General features: G+C 48.3%; 1 protein-coding gene across 1 annotated transcript; it reads left to right on the forward strand.

Annotated features, from left to right (window-relative positions):
* The first annotated feature begins 5,352 nt into the window (after window positions 1-5,352).
* On the forward strand, window positions 5,353-7,289 carry LOC130091833 (uncharacterized). The gene has a single exon (XM_056259948.1). The coding sequence runs from the start codon at window positions 5,353-5,355 to the stop codon at window positions 6,733-6,735; it is 1,383 nt and encodes a 460-aa protein (XP_056115923.1). The 3' UTR covers window positions 6,736-7,289.
* The last annotated feature ends 15,495 nt before the right edge of the window (window positions 7,290-22,784 follow it).

Raw genomic sequence — 22,784 nt, forward strand, 5'->3', positions numbered from 1 at the left:
ATCTTCGTCTGTTGGAGTGTTTGGTGCTGGAACTCAAGTCCAAGATGCTGACACTCAAACAGATCGTGACTCAAATCAGATCCGAGGACTGGTTTGTCACGATAGATCTAAAAGACGCATACTTCCATATCTCCATCCTCCCTCAGCACAGGAGGTTCCTGAGGTTTTCTTTGGGGCAAAGAACACCAGTATCAGGCACTTCCTTTCGGTCTAGCTCTATCACCCCGCACATTCACGAAGTGTGTAGACGCAGCTCTGGCCCCGCCAGGCTGCAGTGCATACGCATTCTGAAGTGCATAGATGACTGGCTGATTCTAGCGGAATCAGAACAGTTAGCAGTTCGGCACCGAGGTGTCGTTCTCGCTCATATGCAGATGTTGGGGTTGAGGCTCAATGCCAAGAAGAGTGTGCTTTCTCCAGTACAGAGAACCACTTTCCTTGGTGTGGTATGGGATTCAGTGACGATGCGGGCCACTCTGTCGCCCGTTCGTGTAGCTGCTATCCTAACAGCCACAAAAGAGCTGAGGCTAGGCCAGTCACGCACTGTAAAACAGTTCGAGAGACTGTTGGGTCTTGTGGCAGCAGCGTCCAACGGGATACCTTTTGGCCTGCTGTACATGAGACCTTTACAGTGGTGGCTCAGGACCAGAGGGTTCTCCCCGAGGGGAAACCCACTTCGTATGATCAAGATCACGCGGCGGTGTCTCCACGCCTTGGTTATGAGGAAACACTGGTTCTTAACCCAGGATCCAGTGTTGGGATCTCTTTGCCATCGAGTTGTGATCTCGACAGATGCTTCCCTCACCGGCTGGGGAGCGGTATTGGAAGGCCGCTCAGCTCAGGGCTTGGGAGGAGTCATCATCTCTCTTGGCACATGAATTGCCTAGAGATGATGGTCGTCTTCAATGCGTTGAGACATCTCCTCCCAGACCTGAGGGGCCATCATGTGTTGTTCTGAAACAGTGACTGTTAGGCCTCAGGGCAGCAGCGTCCAATGTGATACCCTTTGACCTGCTGTACGTGAGACCTTTACAGTGGTGGCTCAGGACCAGAGGGTTCTCCCTGAGGGGAAACCCACTCCGTACGATCAAGATCACGCGGCAGTATCCCCGCGCCTTGGTTATATGGAGGAAACTCTGGTTCTTGACCCACAGACAACACGTTGGTGGCCTATTATTTTGGTCCCTCAGGAAATTACGCTGTCTGAGGGCAGTGTATATTCCAGGGGGGCCAGAATATTGGAGCAGACACCCTGTCGAGGCAGGGGCTGAGGCCAGGGGACTCCACCCCGCAGCGGTGGAGCAAATATGGGAGTTTTATGGCCAGGCAGAAGTGGATTTGTTCTCGTCTCAGCATACGACGCACTGTCCACTCTGGTTATCCCTCACTCAACCAGTCCCCTCGGGGCTGGTTGCTATGGTGCAGACGTGGCCGAGCCTACGTCTGTACGCATTTCCCCCTGTTGCTCTGCTCCCAGGAGTTCTGGAGTGATTCCGCCAGGATGGAATAAGCCTATTTAGTAGCACCACCCTGGCCGAGCTGAATTTGGTTTGCGGACCTAATTTTTCTCCTCGACGGACCTCCCTTGGAGGTCCCGATCAGGAGAGACCTTCTGTCTCAGGCAGGGGATGCAATATTGCACCCCCGGCAGGGGATTTGGAAACTGTGGGTTTGGCCTCTGAGGGGGCCCAACTCATAGAGAGTGGTCTCTCAACCGAGGTTGTTGAGACCATTCTAAGCTCCAGAGCTCCCGCTACGAGGAAACTATATTCACTATTTCGAGAGTTTTTCACATCTTGGTGTTACCAGCGTCAGTGGGATCCGGTTAACTGTTCAGTAAACACAGTATTCGAGTTTCTGCAAGAACGCTTTGTATCAGGTCTATGTCCTTCCACGCTTAAGGTATACGTGGCGGCCAATGCGGCTTTCCACGCCCTGGTGGGTAGTACATTTTTGGGTCGAGACCCCCTGATCACTCGTTTCCTTCGTGGCACTTTGAGGCTGAGGCCTGCAACTTGCACTAGGGTGCTGGCTTGGGACCTTGCAATAGTTCTAGAAGGCCTATCTGGGGCTCCCTTCGAGCCCTTAGATTTGGTCTCAGAGAAGTTCCTTTCTTTTAAGACTATTTTCTGCTAGCTATTTCGTCCCTATAAGAGTCAGACCTTCAGGCCCTTTCGGTCCCCACCTGCCTTGAGTGCACCGGGGATGGCCAAGGCAATCTTACCCGAAACATGGATATGTTCCAAAGGTGCCTACCATTATTCCGAGGCCTATTGTGCTGCAGGTTTCTGTCCTCCTCCTTTTACATCTGCGGACCAGGAAAGGCTGAACCTCTTGTGTCCAGTGCGAGCACTGGATACTTATGTTCATCGGACATCTTCAATGAGGAAGTCCGACCAGTTATTTATTTGCTTTGGATCACCTAAGAAGGGTCTTCCTGCTTTTAAACAGACGGTTAGTAAGTGGATAGTTGAGGCTATTTCACTTGCATACGAGTACTCTGACCAGCCGTGTCCTTTGGCGGTCAGAGCTCACTCTACGAGGGGTATGGCGGCCTCTAAAGCCTTACTATTTGGAGTTTCTCTTCAAAACGTGTGTGATGCGGCAGGCTGGTCCTCACCGCTCACATTCGTTAGGTTTTACAGCTTGGACCTGGATGCTGCCCCAGGTTCTCAGGTGCTTAGTGCTTAGTTTCAACAGACTGACACTCAGGTACTTGGAATTCTGGCGTTTTGGGTATTCTCGTTCCCAAAGCGTCGATGACGCATCGCGAGTTCCCTCGAAAGGGAACGTCTCAGGTTACGACTGTAACCATAGTTCCCTGAGAAAGGGAACGAGACGATGCGTCACCCTGCCATACTTCCTGCATCCCTGTGATCGGCTTGCTTCGACATTTTTGAAGCTAATGCCGGTTTGCACCGGATGTGCTTTTATCCCTTCCTGGTCATGACGTCACCCGCCCGTGACGCTCATTCTTTCCATTGGACTAGTTGACATTGATGCTCAGACGCATTCACGCTGGGGGCGTTCCCAAAGCGTCGATGACAAATCGTCTCGTTCCCTTTCTCAGGGAACTATGGTTACAGTCGTAACCTGAGACGTTTGGTTGATATTCAAAATGTTAAAGGTCCCCTGACATGAAATTTTCACTTTCTGAGGTTTTTTAACATTAATATGAGTTCCCCTAGCCTGTATATGGTCCCCCAGTGGCTAGAAATTTCAATCGGTGTAAACCGAGCTTTGGCTATCTCTCTCTGCCTTTGAGAAAATGAAATGAAGTTTTATGTAAACAAAGTTCGGGAGGAGCATGTTCAGGTAATCATCCAATCAGCGCAAGAAGAAGCCAGTATAAATAAAGCCTTCCCTTACCTCCTGTCTCATGACTAATTTCTCAGCATCTGACTCCGCCTCCGTGCAGTCATGTCCGAGTTAGAGCTCTTCCCCTCCGACGATGAATCTTTCATCTCGGAGTCATCTCAACCGCAAAACGCAGATCCAGCAACCCTTCCTTCTCCAGCAGCCAACGACAACATCGAGCCTCCATCCTCAACCAGGGGACGTCGGCCCTCCAGATCCTCTCCACATACTCCAAGGCGTCGAAGACTCCCCTCACCACCGCCAGCGAGGAACTCATCATCTTCATCATCGTCTTCCTCCGCGCCTTCCCACCTTCCAGCTCCCCCTAACATCCCTCCCATAGGGAAGTGGACAGTTAAGGGGCTAAGACAAGCCCTAATTAATTCTGATGCAAATTTCTCCCGCAGGATGAAAAAAGCAGAATTATTTAATTTATATGTCACCTTACAATCTTCTCACCTTTCTGTTTCAGCTCCAATTCCTTCGGCTCGAACGAGCAAGGCTCGCCGGGCCCCGATCGCTCGTCCCGCAGTACCTCCTTCCTCACTGGCAGCGCTAGGCTCCGCCCCCACGCCACGGCGTCACAGACCTTCCGCTAGCCTGGGCCGCGCCCCGGAACCAGTCACGGATGGGCGCCAATCTCCTCCAGGTCAAATCCCTTCCTCAGCCCCTCCCATCGTGGTACCTCACACTCTATATCCCGGCAGTTCTACTTTCTTACACGATCCCCAAACGTTTTTCTTCCCTTCTACTTCTTTCAGTTTTCCTCCTTCCCAAGCGTCAGGTGCTTACCCTAATGTGAGGATGCCTCCGTTAGCCGGTCAATCGCCGGCGCATTTCTTTCCCCTTCCACACTATGCTCTTCCTATTCCTCCTCCTCCACCTAACCCGGGGGCCGATCTCCGCGTGAGGATGCCTCCGCAAACGGCCACAGCCCCGATTTCCCATCCCTTTAACCCTCTCCAAGTGCGTTCTCCTTTCTCTCTCTTCTCAGCCACTCCTCAACCAGCCCCTCCGAATGCAGTAGCATCTGAACCTCCTCCAGTGACGAACAACATCAGAGCTCAAATCCTAGCAGGTGCAGATGTTGATTTGGGTTCTCTCCTGTCCTTGTTTCCTCCGGCTGAGTCCAATCGCCAAGTAGACTGCGGCGACATTTCAGTCACTCTAAAAAATAACTCACAGGTTACATCACGTTCATTGTCACTAGCCGAATTCTGTATTGCCTTCAGCCGTTATACAGAAATCATATGCTCGTCTTTTCCCCATAGACGGCGCGAGCTGAACGACTATCTGTCTATCATAGCGGAGCTCGCGTTGTCTTACGGGGGTAGTCATTTTTATACGTACCACAAGCTGTTTTCCGCAAAATGCGCCGTCCGCGTTTCCCAATGGAATCAGTGTCCCTATTGGGGAGCGTTGGACACCGATCTCCATAACCGAGTCTTCCTCGGGTGCAGAAATATCTCCTGCGCAATCTGCAGATCCACAATCCATGCCACCACGGCATGCCCACAAATTAACCCGTCGATCCCTCCCTGCCCAGAGCAGAATGCCATAAAATCCACAAGTTACGTTCCGCGTCACGCAAGAGAAGATTTTTCAATCAGAGCACCATACTCGGCACCCGATAGACAAGTTTGTAGGAACTTCAACGAAGGGAGATGCCCAAGACAACGCTGTCGTTTTCTCCACGTCTGCGATTTCTGCGGCGGCGCACACGCCCGCGTGATATGCCCAGTCAAAAAATCTGTCAATAAAAATGCTAAAAACTATCTCTCAACTCCTGTGAATGTTTTCCGTCTAGCCGAAGAATTATCACACCACCCAGATGCCAACTTCACAAATTATTTACTGACAGGTCTCAATCAAGGCTTTAAACCCGGTGTAGAAAGCCATCCTACGCAAAATATTATCTGCGCTAACCTTCAGTCCGCCTTAGCAGAGCCCGGAGTAGTAGATAAGCTAATTAAAAAAGAAATTGAATCCGGTTTCATGATCGGTCCATTCGAGGCCCCCCCGTTCGACAAATTTCGCATCAGCCCCATAGGCGTGGCTACCAGGAAATTCTCCGGAAAAAAGCGGCTGATAATCGACCTTTCAGCCCCCCATAATTCTCCATATCCGAGCATCAATAGTCTCATCCCCCTCGAAGAGTATTCTCTTAACTATCATGATATCGAACAAGCCATAACCATGATTAAAATAGCTGGACGAGGCGCATGGCTTGCAAAAGTAGATATCTCCTCTGCTTTTAAAGTAATGCCAATCCACCCCGATTCATGGCACTTATTCGGCGTAAACTGGCAGAAAAAGTATTATTTCGCCGTGCGCTTAACTTTCGGCTGCAAAAGCAGCCCAAAAATCTTTGACACTCTCTCTGAAGCCATATGTTGGATCCTTTCCAATAATTATGCAATTCCTCATCTTCTCCATCTGCTCGACGATTTCCTAATAATTTCACCTCACGACATCATCCCCGAGGCTCACCTCCTCATAGTGAAAAAAGTTTTCGCCGAACTAGGGATTCCGTTAGCCCACGAGAAAACATCGGGTCCAACTACATCCATCGAGTTCTTGGGCATCAATCTGGACTCAGCAAAATTCCAGGCCTCACTGCCTAAGGAAAAAATCGATCGCATCATTTTAATCGCATCCAATTTTACAGACAGCACAGATTGTTCAAAACGCGAACTTCTCTCGCTGCTGGGCCACCTAAATTATGCGATGCGCATTATTCCACAGGGCCGACCCTTTATCGCGCATCTCCTAGCCCTCTCTTCATCTGTTCATGGGCTGGAAGATCGGATCATCCTTTCCGACGAGTCAAAAAACGAGCTAAAATTATGGATTAATTTCCTCAATCAGTGGAACGGCTTAACTTTTTTTTACGACGACTTTATCTCTCTCCCCCTCGATATCAAACTGTTCACAGACGCAGCTCCCTCGATCGGCTTCGGCGGCTATTACCAAGGACGCTGGTTCGCGTCTCCCTGGCCCCCTCAGCTCCTGGACACACCCCAGGCTTCAGCCTCCTCTGCCCTTTTCGAGCTCTACCCAATCGTCGTCGCAGCTTCCCTATGGGGGAAAGAATGGTCAACCAAAACCATCCAAATCCATTGCGACAACGAAGCAACTGTACACTGTATCAACAAAGGTCATTCTCGCTCACCTGCGCTTATGCCACTCCTCAGACGCCTCATATGGATCTCCGCATGCGACCAGTTCTTAATAACTGCAAATCACGTTCCAGGGGCTCAAAATCAAATCGCTGACTCTCTCTCCCGTTTCTCTTTTCAGAAGTTCAGGATGCTGGCACCAGAAGCAGACCCCACTCCAACTCCAGTACCTCCTTATTTTCAGCTGATCTTCCCATAAACCATCCGCTAAAATCCCTCCTGGACACGTCCATCGAATCCATCCTCCAAGCCGTCTCTCCCAGAACCCTGCAAACTTATTACACCGCATGGAAATCGTTCAAATCATTCCACCTCTCTCACAACCTGTCGTTTCCCGAATTTTCTCTTTTAACAGTTACTTCATTCATATCTCATCTTCATAGTATTAAAGGTCTCCAAGCCGGATCCATTAAAAGCTATCTAAGCGGCATTCAATTCTTCCATAAATTAATCCACGGTAAACCTACACCTGCAATAAATAACTCCCAAACGTCCCTTCTAGTTAAAGGAATCCAAAGATCCCGCCCCACGCGCCCAGATACCAGACAACCAATCACAATCGATATACTCACCAGATGCATCTCATCACTCCGTCTTGGATACCACTCCATCAACACCGCATATACATTAGAAGCTATGTTCATCCTAGCATTCTTCGGTTTCCTCCGCTGTTCCGAACTGACCATTACTTCCTTATTCGACCCAAATATCCATCCCTCCATTTCAGACCTCCAGATCGTAGATAATGAAACCATATCATTTTTCATTAAAGAAAGCAAAACGGACAGAGATAAAAGAGGTCACTTCGTTTATATTTTCAATCTACAAACTCCCATCCAACCGTACCATGCGCTTTTTAATTACCTGCAGTATAAACTTTCCTCGTCCAAATCCCCACTCGACCCTCTTTTCACTAACGACTCCAATCATCCAGCGACGAGATTCTGGTTCCAAAAGCATCTTAAAGCAGTCCTCATCAAATCCGGCGTCTCAGCAGAGCATTTCTCTAGCCACTCATTCCGCATCGGAGCAGCTACCACAGCCGCTCAAAAAGGTCTCTCCCAACAACAAATCAAAACCCTCGGTCGCTGGTCATCGAATGCCTTCAAAACCTATATTAGGTCTAGCCGGTTTTTCATCAGAAATGCTCACCAAGCCCTAACTAATGAATTAATGATAATTATCACCTGCTGCGCCTCATTTCAGTTACATCCGTTTACACCAAACCTTCCGATTACATCTGGGCTCGCCGCTTGCACGCTCGCTTAATATTCATAGTGTACGTTTTTCAATCATATGCAGACTCCCCCGTTCGCACGCAGCGATGACTCACCCGTTCGAAGGCCGGGTTCCGTCCCCCTTCCAAACGCTGGTTGAACCTCCCGTTCGAATTGCAGTGAGAGTCTGCCCGTCTTAGTCGTCGCCGGACGACCGCGCTCGTGTCGCCAGGCGGGCTCCCCATTCGTCGGGACGTGAGGGGTCTTTCCCGTGCCCCAGCCCCCCTTCGAAGCGCCGGTCGAGCCCTCCCGACCGAGTCCAGCGGGCACCCTCCGTCCAACCTGGCGAGGCTTACCCGTCCGATGCCGTGAGCATATAAGTTCCCGTCGGACGCTGCGAGAGCCCTCCCGGGTGAACGGTTAAACTCGTCCACAAATTCACGCTCGCATAATTCTTGCGTCAGCGAGCTGTCAGTTCAACTGCAGAATGGGCTTATCCGTCCGATGCCGTGAGCATCCAAGTTCCCGTCGGTCGTTGCGAGAGCCTTCCCAGTCGAACAGGCAAGCTCGTTCCTTGGTAAATACATACCCTTCACTTTTTGGGGGGTTAAATTCTACGCTCGCTGTCCTTCGTTTATCTGGCATTTTGGGGAGTACTCTGGGGTCGGGCCGAATTCTGAGCTCGGAGCCCTCCCCCCGGACAGCAAGCCAAATACGCATTATAATATTACATCTGATTTCATTAACATGTAAACTCGTGAAATGAAGTTTTATGTAAACAAAGTTCGGGAGGAGCATGTTCAGGTAATCATCCAATCAGCGCAAGAAGAAGCCAGTATAAATAAAGCCTTCCCTTACCTCCTGTCTCATGACTAATTTCTCAGCATCCCACCACCACCCCTTCACCCCACATTCGGCTGGATCCGCTCATAGTTACCTATGATTAGGGTTGGGTACCGAAACTCGGTGCCAATAGGGAACCGGTTCCGACGTAAACGGTAGTAACCAGACCGAATAAGAACGAAAATTTCGGTGCCTGATTTCGGTGCCTAACTTCATTAGGCACACACGCACACACACAAGGTCTCTCGCTCTCTCTCTCTCCGCCGTGCGTGTGCTACACAGTTTGGAGCACAGTCTCTTCTGTCTCGCAAGCGCGCTCTTTCTCGCAAGGTTTGGCTGCATTTCACGTGTAAAATTACGTGTCAGAACGCCCTCTGGGTGTGCCGATAGTCTGAATCCCATATAGAATCAAGCCAATTCATTGGCTGATGGCGCGGGCGCCGCATCGACGCACTTACGTCGTCATACTATGTTGGCGCGCGCGCGCCATCTGCTCCTCAGATTTCTCTGCCGAAAAAGGAAGCTGGTCGGCAGCGCGAGGAGCTTGGCAGCGTCTCGTTCCCTATTGAGAGAACATAGGTTACACCAGTAACCAGAGATGTTCTCTTTCATTGGTTCACTCAACGCTGCGTAGCTAAGAAGCAGTGGATTTGTAGGCTGCTGTATCACGTGCCGTTTGAACTGACGCGCTACAGCGATCTGTCACATTTCAAAGAGCCAAAACGTTATTTATTGTGTGAATCTCGTAAAAATATTGACAGAATCTGACAGCTGTGGATTTGTTCCATATCAAAAGTAACCTTCTCTGTCTTGTCTGTCCTCTTTGTCCGCGATTTTTCTGTGTGAAAAGGGTCATTTGCGTAAGTCTCACGGTCAATGCGTGAGAGTTGGCAGCTCTGCCTGCTAGTAATCTCTATTAATCTCCAGTATTATTACATTGTTTGATACAATATTGTTTCATTTGATATTATGTAAATATGAATTTTTATTTTATATTGGTTTTATTATTACCATATGTTACTTGTATTTATATTGTTTAAAGATTTAAGTTAATATTGTGTCCAGTTTGGCCCTGTAAATTAAAGGGTATTATTTTTTGATAAAGTGTGTGCGGTTTCATTTTCTTAAGTACCGATGTAAGAACCGTTTAAGCACCGGAACCGTTTAAAAAATACCGAGTAGGTACTGGAATCGGATAAAACCCAAACGATACCCAACCCTACCTATGATCTCTAAGGTTATGGGGGGAGTACTCTGGGGTCGGGGCGAATTCTGAGCTCGGAGCCCTCCCCCCGGACAGCAAGCCAAATACGCATTATAATATTACATCTGATTTCATTAACATGTAAACTCGTGAAAGCTCATACGGGCTGATCTTGAATCTCCTCCGTATGACGTCATACGGAGGAAAGGTAACCTCCCCTTTCTCTGCTTTGCCCGCCCAGAGAATTTGGCTCGCCCATGAGAAAATGAGCTAGGAAGTACGAACGCGCGAGCGCGATTTGAGTTTTTCTTTTTCCTCGAGAGATATCATGGCTTGCAAACGAGCGAAGCATGGCAGTTGATCAGTGTTCGGATGTACAAATGAACACAAAAGTATTTTTTAGTTCCTTCATCCGAGCCTCTGAAGAAACAATGGGTTAATTTTATTTTCTCTGGAAATGCGCCGACACAACTTCCCGAAGTTTTGTATGGTCCAAACATTTCACCGACGACTGTTTCCTCAACTTGCCAATACAGAGCTGGCCTCGATGAACGTCTGAAAATAAATCGATCGACCAAGCAACAATTTCTGATGTGTAGCCTAATTGTTTAAGTTCAGCCAGGTAATCTTTCTCTCAAAATCGTTCAATACTGTTTATGCATCAGTAAGTCAAGACTAAAATATCAACTTCACATCGTTTCTTTTAGTAGGATGAAAATAATCTTATTCAAATTGTGAACAAATTATACAGAAAGCGATCAAAGAACAATATTCCACACAGCGCGAGTTTATCTGGACAACTCGTTATGAAATCAATGACGCACGTTACACTGCACAACGAAGCTCTTACTGTATGTCCTACATCATTGTGTTTGCATTGGTGAAAGCATTAGAGAGAGTGCAGAAACTGCGTTGCAATAAGATCTTCATTCTTGCGATCAACAGACTGTCATCTGCTTGCTCAATGCTCATCACGGCAACATTTCATGTGATGGAAATAGATCTAAATACTTTAAAAACTTCTTTCTCACGATTCGTTAATCTCGATAGCTGTAATAGTAAAAACGTATATAGCTGTAGTAAAAGTATTCGAGAGAGTTTCACATGTAATACGTAGCTATTTCATATGCAAGCATGTCAGCCAATCACAGCAGTGGCTGGTTACACTGAATCCCACAGCAGACACGCCCCTTCAAACAGAGCGTTCAAATCATGAGCTAAAATCAGGCTAGGAAAAATGCCTTTTATTTCTAAATTATGACTATTTTTGATCCAAAAAAACATACTAACATTATAAGGGCAACCCAGGAAACATAATAAAATAACCCCATGTCAGGGGACCTTTAAGCAAACGCTGGTTTCTTTACTTTTTGTATATCTGCAGTCCTAGTCCTTTTGAATGATACATATAAACTATTAGATACCTGCTGATATAGACAGTTATTTCCTTACACGCAGCCGCAGAACACATTATGCTAGTTGGCAGTCGCCTGTAGTCCTTTTGGTGTGTTCAAGCGCAGTTCCCCTTCAGTCGCTCACGTTCGACGTGACGTCGACGTGACGACGTTAGGGGATCACTTCAGGGAGCCCTATCAACTTCGAGTGTCTAAGAACAAGCCAATGAACGTTGGCGTGCGTGAACGCGTCACGCGCCCCCGTCCCGCAGCGCGGGTATAAAACAGGAAGCGGGCGCGAGCACACACCGTCTTTCATTTCGGAGCGCGAGTTTCCTGTGACTGTGTGTCTGAGATTCAACGCCTTTTGAAGACTCAAGGAAGATCTCTGTTCCAGTGTTGGTGTGACGGCGCGATCAGCGGTGGCCGCGAGCAGTGCAGCTCTCAACTGCTGTTTTCATAGCACCTTTGTTTGTGTGTGTGTGTGTGTGTCCACACAGTGGCTACCCCTGGGCGCTTCAGCACTGTGAGAGCAATTTCCTTTTTTATTTTTTACTAAAAGAGCAACACAAGCGGACCCTGCGTCTTTTTCAAGATGTCATTCCGCTTGTGCGTTTCTGGATGCCGTCGTTCCCTGGCGCCAGCAGATGGTCACAATAGCTGCATCTCGTGTCTGGGCATTCAGCACGCTGAGGCAGCTTTTGTGGATGGTTCATGTTCCCATTGCGGGAATATGACTATCGCAGCACTAAGGTCGAGACTCGCTTACCTCAAGGGAGGTGCAGTCCCCTCGCCTATGCCCCGATCTAGTGCTTATTCTGCCCCGCAGAATAGGCCTACTTCGGCGCATGACCAGGGTGATCTGAGGATTACCGTGAGGGCTTCCCCGCCGAGGCAATCTCCGCGGGCCCCTCACACCTCTCATGTGCTGTTGCCATCGGCGCCCCTTTGCGAACGGCTCGGTCCTTCTCCGGAACGACCAGTCGTTTCCTTTGGGGCACCAGCTGACGATCAGATGTCGATCGCAGCATCGGAGGGGGAGCGGTCATCTGGAGATGACGACTCGGCTGCGTTGCCCCCTTCGGGGTGTGTAGCGTTGTCCGAGCCGGATCCAGAATGGGCCGCTATGCTATCCCGGGCCGCCGAGAAGGTCGGGCTTGCGTGGAATCCTCCACCACGTCCCGAACCTTCTCGGCTGGACGATTGGTTTCTCGGGGCGGGCCGTGCTGGTTCTCAGTGCGCCGCCCCGGTACCTTTCTTTCCGGAGGTGCATGAGGAGCTTTCTAAGACGTGGAAGGCACCGTATAGTGCCCGAAGCCGTCCTAGTGGCTCCTCTCCCCTCGCCACCCTCGACGGCGGGGCAGCTAAGGGGTATGTGGGGATCCCCCCAGTGGAGCGGGCTGTCGCGATGCAGTTGTGTCCGGCATCCGCCTCCCGTCCAAGGCCTGTAAGTTCTCGTCCGGTCTAACGGCGAGGGCTTACAAGGCCTGTGGACAGGCTGCTTCCGCTCTTCATGCCATGGCGCTCTTGCAGGTCCACCAGGCCCAGGCGCTCATGGACATGAACGAGGGTGGTTCTGACCCAGAGCTCCTCCGGGAGCTCCGTGTGGCAACCGACCTCGCCCTCCGGGCGACGAAGGAAACCGCACGTTCAGTTTCTTTGGCTCTTTGGCTCAACCTGGCGGACATGAGGGACACCGATAAGTGCCGGTTCCTGGATGCCCCTCTCTCCCAGGTTGGGTTGTTCGGCGACGCGGTCGAGAGCTTTGCCCAGCAGTTCTCGGCCGCACAGAAGCAGACGGAGGCCATCCGACACATCCTGCCCCGGCGGGCCGCTGCTGCCCCCACCCGCCCGCCGGCCGCAGCCCCTCCGTCTACTCGTCGCCGAGGTCGGCCTCCTGCAGTGTCCTCCGCTCCCGCTAAGCCCCAGCAGCAAGCCGCAGGAAGCCGACCCCGCCTGTCCAGGCCGCTGCCAATCCAGGAGGTAAGCGTCGGTGCAAACGACCCTGAGACGGGCGGCCCAGAGGTGGATCAAGTTGCTCTTCAGGAGATGGCGGACGAGCCACTCCTTCCCCCGGTGGAGGGCCGGGCGGAGAATCTTCTGTTCCCTTTTCTTTTTGTTCCGCCACTGACCCACGGGTCAGTGGTACCCACCTTTTCAATAAAAGAGCAATTTCTGAAACCTCTGGGCCCCAAGAGGGCGCGCTTGGCAGTCGACGACGCTATGCCTTGTCACTCCCAAGCCCCTCTTTCATCGCCAGCGGGCAGCAGTGGCTGTGTCCTGGACGCAGTATCGCCTCCGCACACTCACTCTGCCCTTCGACGGAAGCAGGTACGTTTTGCACCACACGTTCAGACCCCACTTCGGGCCGCTGTGCCGTCCGAGTCGGGTCCCTGCATTCCGCCACGCTGCCCCACTCTGGGTACGTCTGTGGTGCCGTTGGTCCCGCTTGCTCGGTCTCTGGGAGCTTGGTTAACGCTTCCCAGCCCGTCTCGCTGGCTCATCCGTACCATCAGACTCGGCTATGTGATTCAGTTCGCCCGGCGCCCCCCTGCTTTCAGGGGCATCCTGTTCACCCGTGTTCTGGCGGACAGTGCCCCTGTTCTCAGGGCGGAGATTGCAGTCCTACTGGCGAAGGACGCAATCGAGCCAGTCCCTCCAGCCGATATGAAGACCGGCTTCTACAGCCCGTACTTCATTGTACCCAAGAAAGGAGGTGGGTTACGACTAATCTTGGACCTGCGCGTCCTGAATCGGTCCCTGCACAGGCTACCATTCAAGATGCTTACGCAGAAACGCATTTTCAAATGCATCCGTCCCCAAGATTGGTTTGCAGCGATCGACCTGAAGGACGCGTACTTTCATGTCTCCATTCTCCCTCGACACAGACTGTTTCTTCGCTTTGCGTTCGAGGGACGGGCATATCAGTACAAAGTCTTACCCTTCGGGCTGGCCCTGTCGCCCCGTGTCTTCACGAAAGTCGCGGAGGCGGCCATTGCTCCCATGTGCGAGCGTGGTGTTCGCATTCTCAACTACCTCGACGACTGGCTTATTCTCGCCCAGTCGAGAGAGCAGTTGTGCGAACACAGGGACATGGTGCTCAGTCACCTCAGCCACCTAGGGCTTCGGGTCAACTGGGAAAAGAGCAAACTCACCCCCGGGCAGAGGATCTCTTTTCTCGGTATGGAGTTGGACTCGATCAACATGACAGCGCGTCTCACCGAGGCCCGCGTCCAGTCAGTGTTGAACTGCGTGAGTACGCTCAGACGCAGAACAGCGGCACCACTGAAACACCACTGGGTTGCTTCATATGAGACCGCTCCAACACTGGCTTCACGATCGAGTCCCGAGATGGGCGTGGCAGAGCGGCTCGTGCCGGGTTCCAGTAACCCCGCACTGTCGCCAAACTCTCAGCTTGTGGTCGGACCCTTCATTCCTGCGGGCAGGTGTTCCCCTAGAACAAGTGTCCAGGCACTCTGTGGTCTCCACGGATGCCTCTATCACCGGCTGGGGGGCCACGTACAACGGGCATGCAGCTTCAGGTCTGTGGACGGGGCCTCAACTGCATTGGGACATCAACTGCCTCGAGTTGTTAGCAGTACATCTTGCGCTGGGCCGCTTCAAAACGTCGCTACAAGGCAAGCATGTACTGGCCCGTACGGACAACACTGCGACTGTTGCGTACATCAACCGTCAGGGTGGTCTACGCTCCCGCCGCATGTCACAACTCGCCCGCCATCTCCTCCTTTGGAGTCAGAAGCATCTGAGGTCGCTTCGTGCCGTTTACATTCCGGGCCTGCTCAACCGTGCAGCCGACGAGATCTCACGGCAGCAGGTGCTACCGGGAGAATGGCGACTCCATCCCCAGGTGGTCCAGCTGATCTTCAGGCGCTTCGGGACCGCACAGATAGATCTGTTTGCCGCCCCGGACACGTCTCACTGCCAGTTGTTCTATTCCCTGACCGAGGGGACCCTCGGCACGGATGCTCTGGCACACAGCTGGCCCCGGGGTCTTCGCAAGTATGCGTTTCCCCCAGTGAGCCTTCTGGCACAGACCTTGTGCAAAGTCAGGGAGGACGAGGAGCAGGTCTTGTTAGTTGCGCCGTATTGGCCCAACCGGACCTGGTTCCCGGAACTAGTGCTCCTCGCGACAGCCCCTCCCTGGCCCATCCCTCTGAGAGAGGACCTGCTCTCTCAGAGACGGGGCACCCTGTGGCACCCGCGTCCAGACCTCTGGAAGCTTCATGTCTGGTCCCTGGACGGGACGCGGAGGTTCTAGGTGACCTACCCCCAGCGGTAGTTGACACCATCACTTCCGCTAGAGCCCCCTCTACGAGGCGCCTCTATGCATTGAAGTGGAACCTATTCGTTGAATGGTGTTCTTCTCACGAGGAGAACCCCCGATCATGCTCGATCAGAGCCGTGCTTTCCTTCCTGCAAGATGGGTTGGAGCGAAGGCTGTCTCCCTCCACCCTTAAAGTGTACGTGGCCGCTATTGCCGCACATCACGATGCTGTTGATGGTAAGTCCTTGGGGAAGCACGACCTGATCGTTAGGTTCCTGAGGGGAGCGAGGAGACTGAATAAAAAAATAAAAAAAAAACCCTCGCCCACTCTCTATACCCTCTTGGGATTTGTCTCTGGTCCTTTCGGCTCTTCAGAGACCACCCTTTGAGCCTCTGCAATCAGCTGAGTTAAAAATCTTGTCCTGTAAGACAGTTCTCCTGGTTGCATTGGCCTCTATCAAGAGGGTAGGGGACCTACATGCATTTTCGGTCGACGAATCGTGCCTGGAATTCGGCCCGGATAACTCTCACGTGATCCTGAGACCCCGGCCCGGATACGTGCCCAAGGTTCCTACCACTCCCTTCCGGGACCAGGTGGTGAACCTGCAAGCGCTGCCCTCGGAGGAGGCAGACCCAGCCCTGGCTTTTCTCTGTCCCGTCCGCGCTCTGCGCTTGTACGTGGACAGAACGCAAAGCCTCAGGACCTCAGATCAGCTCTTCGTCTGTTACGGAGGCCAGCAGAAGGGAAAGGCTGTCTCCAAGCAGAGGATGGCCCACTGGATAGTGGATGCCATCGCCTTGGCTTACGAAGCCCAAGGCGTGCCTTGCCCGCCCGGGTTGAGAGCCCACTCCACTAGAAGTGTCGCTTCTTCTTGGGCGCTGGCACATGGCGCCTCGCTGACAGATATCTGTAGAGCTGCGGGCTGGGCGACACCTAACACGTTCGCTAGGTTTTATAGCCTACGTGTTGAGCCGGTTTCTTCCTGTGTGCTCGCTTCAACCAGCCGGTAACACCGAAGTTCCCGCTCTAGTGTCGGCTTGCTGCGCCACTCCCCTCCACGGAGCGGATACGTGCGCTTTTTTGCTCCAGTCGAGTTCCCCACCTAGGCGAACCCTGTGAGTTCCTCCACACCCCTTCGGCAGTCGGACGTTGCGGAGCGTCCGACGCCAGGCCTAGTGCTCGTATGCTTGCGTAACTTGTGCTAGGCTGGGTTCCATATGTGTGATCCCTGCGGCGATCCCATATGAGTATTCTTCCACGACCAGCTCCCTGCGGTGAGCCCGTGTCTTTCCCTTGGCAGAGCTCGCTCTGCCGTCACTGTCTGGTGTAGCCTCCCCCTTCTTAGGCTGGAGCCACCCCAGTGACATTCCATATGTTGCACTGCCCTATCCGGCCAGTCCATATGTGTATTCTCCACATGGTGCCTCCCTTCGGGCAGGATGTGGCTCGGCAGCGTCCCTCTCCTCTGGAGGGGCACGCTTTCCCAGTGTTATTCAAGGTTCTCTGTGTGGGTATATGGAACAGCAGTTGAACTCCCTCTACGCAGGTCTTCCGCCCCAGCAGTTGGGGGTCTGAGAGTCTTGCGTAGGGCGCTGGATGTGTCAGCAACCGATGGCGTTTTCCATGGGATCCCCTAACGTCGTCACGTCGACGTCACGTCGAACGTGAGCGACTGAAGGGGAACGTCTCAGTTACTGATGTAACCCTCGTTCCCCGAAGGAGGGAACGGGAGACGTGACGTCCCGCCGCCACAGTTGCTGACCATCGCTGTACGGCCGTCATTAAACTCGGCTCCTCAGTGAAAAACGGTGTGTGCTCGCGCCCGCTTCCTGTTTTATACCCGCGCTGCGGGGCGGGGGCGCGTGACGCGTTCACGCACGCCAACGTTCATTGGCTTGTTCTTAGACACTCGAAGTTGATAGGGCTCCCTGAAGTGATCCCCTAACGTCGTCACGTCGACGTCACGTCTCCCGTTCCCTCCTTCGGGGAACGAGGGTTACATCAGTAACCGAGACGTTTTTGGCCCAGATGCAGCCAACATGAGGCAACAACAGATTTTTGGTCGCCAGGTTTTTGACATTGGCTTGTTGTGTCACGGCCTTCAGAGAGAACCTTTTAATACTTTCTGAGCAGGATGGATTTGCAAATGGCTGCCTTTCTGATTCAGCGTTGTGATTGGCAACGCATGATTGCATGTATACCTTAATAATTGTTGGGTCACAATAAAGAACTCATATAAAGTGTATACAGGTATTTATCTTAAATGAAGGCAAAAGTCATCTGTTTGTTCTCCACAGAAACCTGATCCAATTCTAGTGAAACTTTTCCACACGTGGTGTGAAAAGGTGTTGCCATCCTGTTTGCCTGCTGTTCACTACATGCTCTTGCTCTTTCATTTCTTTCATGCTCCAATCTCTTGCTTTATTTTTATTTGTTACGGAGGACTTCCCAATATATATTTTATGTCATACTCTGGAGGCTTTTACCATAAATTATACAGACACACTAAGCTCTCCATTTGCAGGACAGATGTTATTTTTCACTGAGAGAAAGAATGGGGCCTGCTTCATAATTTAGAGGTCATGCTGTCCAGTCTCAAGAATAAATAAATAACAAATAAACATACAAACAAACAAAAAAATCTGTCCACACACACACACACACACACACACACACACACACACACACACACACACACACACACACACACACACACACACACACACACACACACACACACACACACACACACACACACACACACACACACACACACACACACACACACAAACTGTCTCCTGAGCATGAATGTAAAAACACACATTTAGATAGACATATAAAGCATATGATATCATGGGGATATGAACAATTAAATAAATCTTTCCAAAAATGTAGAATTAAAATAAGAAAATCAAGTTATACAGGATGGTAGTTCGATAACATCTCCATATACTGTATGTGCATGAAAAAAGCACATAGAAATAATCAACAATATTCAACATTCAACAGTGACTACAGTCTTGAGATGTACCTTTGTGGTTAGTGTTGGCAAAACTTGCTCGCTTCACACTGTGGTGGGAAAAAGGCGGAAAGCTATGCTCACTATATCAGTGCACAGTGGATTTCCCAGGTTTTTACATAGCAGTCCCATAAAATGTGCATGAATGTGACTGTCAAAGAATAAAGACACCAAGTGTCTCCCTCCCTTTGATAGTGAGGATGCCTTTAGACTGTGTGTGTGCCTCTCTCTCATTTATTCATGATGGGAATATTTAGACACTAGGTTATCTGGCTATCTGTCATTCCATGGTTAAAGACGAACAGAAGAGACAGATATGTAGTGTGTGTATGTGTGTATGTGTGTGTGTGTGTGTGTGTGTGTGTGTGTGTGTCAGGCTTAGAATGAGTAGGAAGAACAAAGGTAACAGGATGAACAGATGTTTAGGTGTAAAATTCTCTGTGAAAAAAAAATCTAATGCTATTTTGAACAAAATTATAATTTCTGTTTATGCTAAATATAGAGACTCTCTCCCATAAATGTACTCGTCAATGTCGAAATGATTGAGATGGCCAATCAGATCAAAGAAGGCGGGACTTTACTCTCTTTCTGTCACTGTCACCAGATTCTATTGGGAGTTGGAAAGAAAAATGTAAGTAGATTAAGTATTAGACAGCTGTTTTACGATAAAAACTTCATCAACCAACAGTAATAGCCTATATGATGCAAACCACTTTTCATTTTTATGAAATTTCGCCTTTTTGAATTGAAAATATGCGATCATGATTCATGTAATTCATAACTGAATGTTACAAGACAAGAAACGTTTGCATTTTCGACATATTGGACATAGGCTATTTGTAAATAGTTTAAATTAATTAGGCCTACTTCATTAGACCTAGAATGTATTTTACCATTCTTATTTATTTATTCCCTTAAATACCGCCTTTTATTCCATGTGGGAATGTCATAGTTGTCACAATGAACGAGAAATGTTGACATGGAGGAGCATGCGCGAACCTCTAAGGAATCACCTGTTTACACCCCACCCCACCCCTGCAGAACAGAGGACAGTCTGTTGACAAAAACAGAGTTTGTAATAAAACAAGAATCAACACTGGCTTTGCTTTTCAGAGATGGTGCAAACTGAGGGATTTGAGATGTTGTAAAAGAGATGCAGAGTTGCCGTTTTTATTACTCAACAGGTGAGAAAGGTATTTTATTGTAGCAGATAAATTGCTTTATGTAGCTCTCTAACAGATTTCATTGTAAAGCATTATCTATTGGAAAGGGTAATATTCATCGGAGCACAAGCAAAACACTGTTTTTCTGCAAAATGCATGGGGTTTCATTTTTTTAACCACTACAGGGCCAAAAGGCACGCAGTGTACTACCTTTAAATTCCTGCTATTCAAATTTTAGGAAATGTGTTTTGATTGGACAAATCTCTAATTTTTTCAAATTGAACATTCACATGCACTAAAACTAACAACACATTTCATGTCTCAAATGGACTCATTCTTCCAAAACATTTGTAAAGTTTGTCACCTAACAAGCACAAGTAGCCTATACTCATAAAACAATGATTTAAAAAGCATTAACAACAAGAAGCATAATACAATGGTTTCATTTATTAAATTTCTGAACAAAACAAGGTAAACAGCTCTCTATTACAATTGTTAGATGTTCCATGTTTACATTACAGTATTATTCTTATTATTATCCTTTTTTATAGATGGTAATGAAACAGAAAGACTTACACCTTCATTTTTAGATTGAACATTTTTCAATGTAAATTGCTGTCTAATTCAGTTTTTCTTTAACAGTTTCTAAAAGAGTATGTAAATATGTGCAAACTTACATTTAAGTAGCCTATGTCGTTGGTGGTTGTGTCTGAGAAAAGAATGAATATAATTTGAAAGTGGTCATTGAATGCATTTAGCACCAAATTATTGAAAGCAATGATACACACCGTTTAGCCCACAAAGACTGCTGTTTTGCTCACTTGAAAAAGTGACCTAGGTATTGAAAAATTGGACTTAGCGTTTGTAAAAACACAACAACAACAACAAAAACTACCAAACCGAGACATATTGATCAAACCCGCCTCCATAATCCAGCTCTTGGCCACATGAGGGAGCTGTTCCCAAACAAAACCAACAGTTAAACAGGGCACCAGGAAAAACACGTACGTCAAGAAGCAGTCATAGCCAAGAATTAGACAAATGCACAGAGACAAAAAAAAATCATTTTCATACCACCTTTCGTTTTTTACAACTGATATTTGAACTATTTATTCTTAATTATCTTTGTTATTTTACAGGCTTTAAAAAACACATTATTAAGGACAGGGAACCCATCATGGTCGACAAATGAAAAGGTTATGAGTTGTAGGCTAAGCCTAATGTTAAAAAGTTGTAAAAGTAATGTTACTGTTGACCGCTGTTAAACCCATATCATCAGGAAAAGAGAAGAACAAAGTGAAAAAAAGGTTGATAGAAAATAATAGCTAGATAAAATATGAATACATCTTTCAAACACTTATGTTTATTTTGTTTTACAGTAGCCTATACTGTAGCAAACAGGCCTATTAGAAATTATCGTCAACACATGGTGATTTTTTTAGGCGACAATGCCATTTATCAACTAACTTGATAAATAATAGGCAAACAATCTAGTAAAGGCACTAGACATGAATTTTGAATACTCAAGGATGTTCATGCACATATCTTTGTGCATATGTCTCAGGAGTTGACTTTCTTCTCCTCCTGTCCCAAACACTCTTGCCTCGAGACATGATGCACAAGGTATACAGGCACGCGCTGACAGCCGTCTGTGGTGCGTGATAATGCTGTGGTCTAACCTGAGATGAAATGGGACAGGTCCTGGCGCCAGCCTATACTCTTAAACAGTGAGGCTTTCCTCAGCTTCTTAGTGTGGCTGAAAAAAAAAATGACTTGCATTGAAAGTCGCCTATTTGACGGTGAACTGACACAAGCCTTGCTATTAAACATTATATACACCAACTATTATTTATTTTCTGTTGGTCCTTGATAAAGCACAAAAAATATTTTTTTGTCATGAAAATGGACAGTCAATCCCTGACTGTTGTGTCATTCATATACAGTATGCATATATATATATATATATATATATATATATATAATATATATATATATATGCATACAGTATGCATATATATATATATATATATATATATATATATATAATATATATATATATATATGCATACTGTATATGAATGACACAACAGTCAGGGATTGACTGTCAATTTTCATGACAAAAAAATATTTTTTGTGCTATATATATATACATATATATATATATATATACTGTATACTGTATACTGTAATACTTCAAAATACTTTAAAAATACTAGATAATGTAATAGTATTACAACTGATAACAGATGGAAAACAACAACATTTTTTAACTAATAATTTCTAACCCTGCTCTCAACTGATTGATATCTTCCTATAGAATTGGTATGATATTTTACAGTTTTCCAAATGATTTATGTACGTACAGAGAAAGTGAGAGTGCATGGGACTTAAAGAGTCAAGGGTCTGGCAGCTGGGGCCGGATGGAAGTGGCGAGATAAGGGCCCGGATATAAAAGGGGTCATGGGGCCAGCAGTGCTGTGAGAAGGGAACACGGGACTGGGAAATTGATATGAGCAACTTGAGGAATCAGAAAAACACCAGACAAAGGAGAACGAAATTAGGGCTTCAGTAGATCTCTACGAAGAATAAAGAAAAACACAGAGATATTAAGACATAAGCAAAAATAATTATATAAATTAACGAACTGAATGTTAATGCAAGCAAATATACATTTACTCTTCTATCTGCAACAGCGAGTGCTCTCTCTTTCTCTCTCTCTGCTTAGTCAGCTCATTATCCGATGGAGCCTCAGACAGAATGGGTTTAAATCTCAGCATTGCCTCCAGCTCTCACTCTTCCTATTTCATCCTCTTACTTAGTTTGTTTTCCTGCATCTCTTAAGTCTTTGTTTTTCGCTCCATCGTCTGTTCTTTTTTGTTCTTGTGAAATCTTTTATCACCACCCGCCCTGCTCACCACACCTCCACCTTGCTGGTTTCAGGGACCCTGCAGCACCACCACCCATGATCACTTTGTTTCTGCTCTTTTAAAGGTCTTTTTTGGAGGCCCTAAGCTAACATTTCCCATATGCTCACAGATTATAGAAAGTTCTTTTATTGCTGTTTTGTTATTTTTCATTTCAATTTTAAACAACATCTGAGGCTTTTAAATGCCCTCCAGTCT

This window comes from Rhinichthys klamathensis, unplaced genomic scaffold (assembly GCF_029890125.1).
Source record: "Rhinichthys klamathensis goyatoka isolate OS25496 unplaced genomic scaffold, OSU_Roscu_1.1 h1tg000007l_1, whole genome shotgun sequence".
Lineage (NCBI taxonomy): Eukaryota > Metazoa > Chordata > Actinopteri > Cypriniformes > Leuciscidae > Rhinichthys > Rhinichthys klamathensis.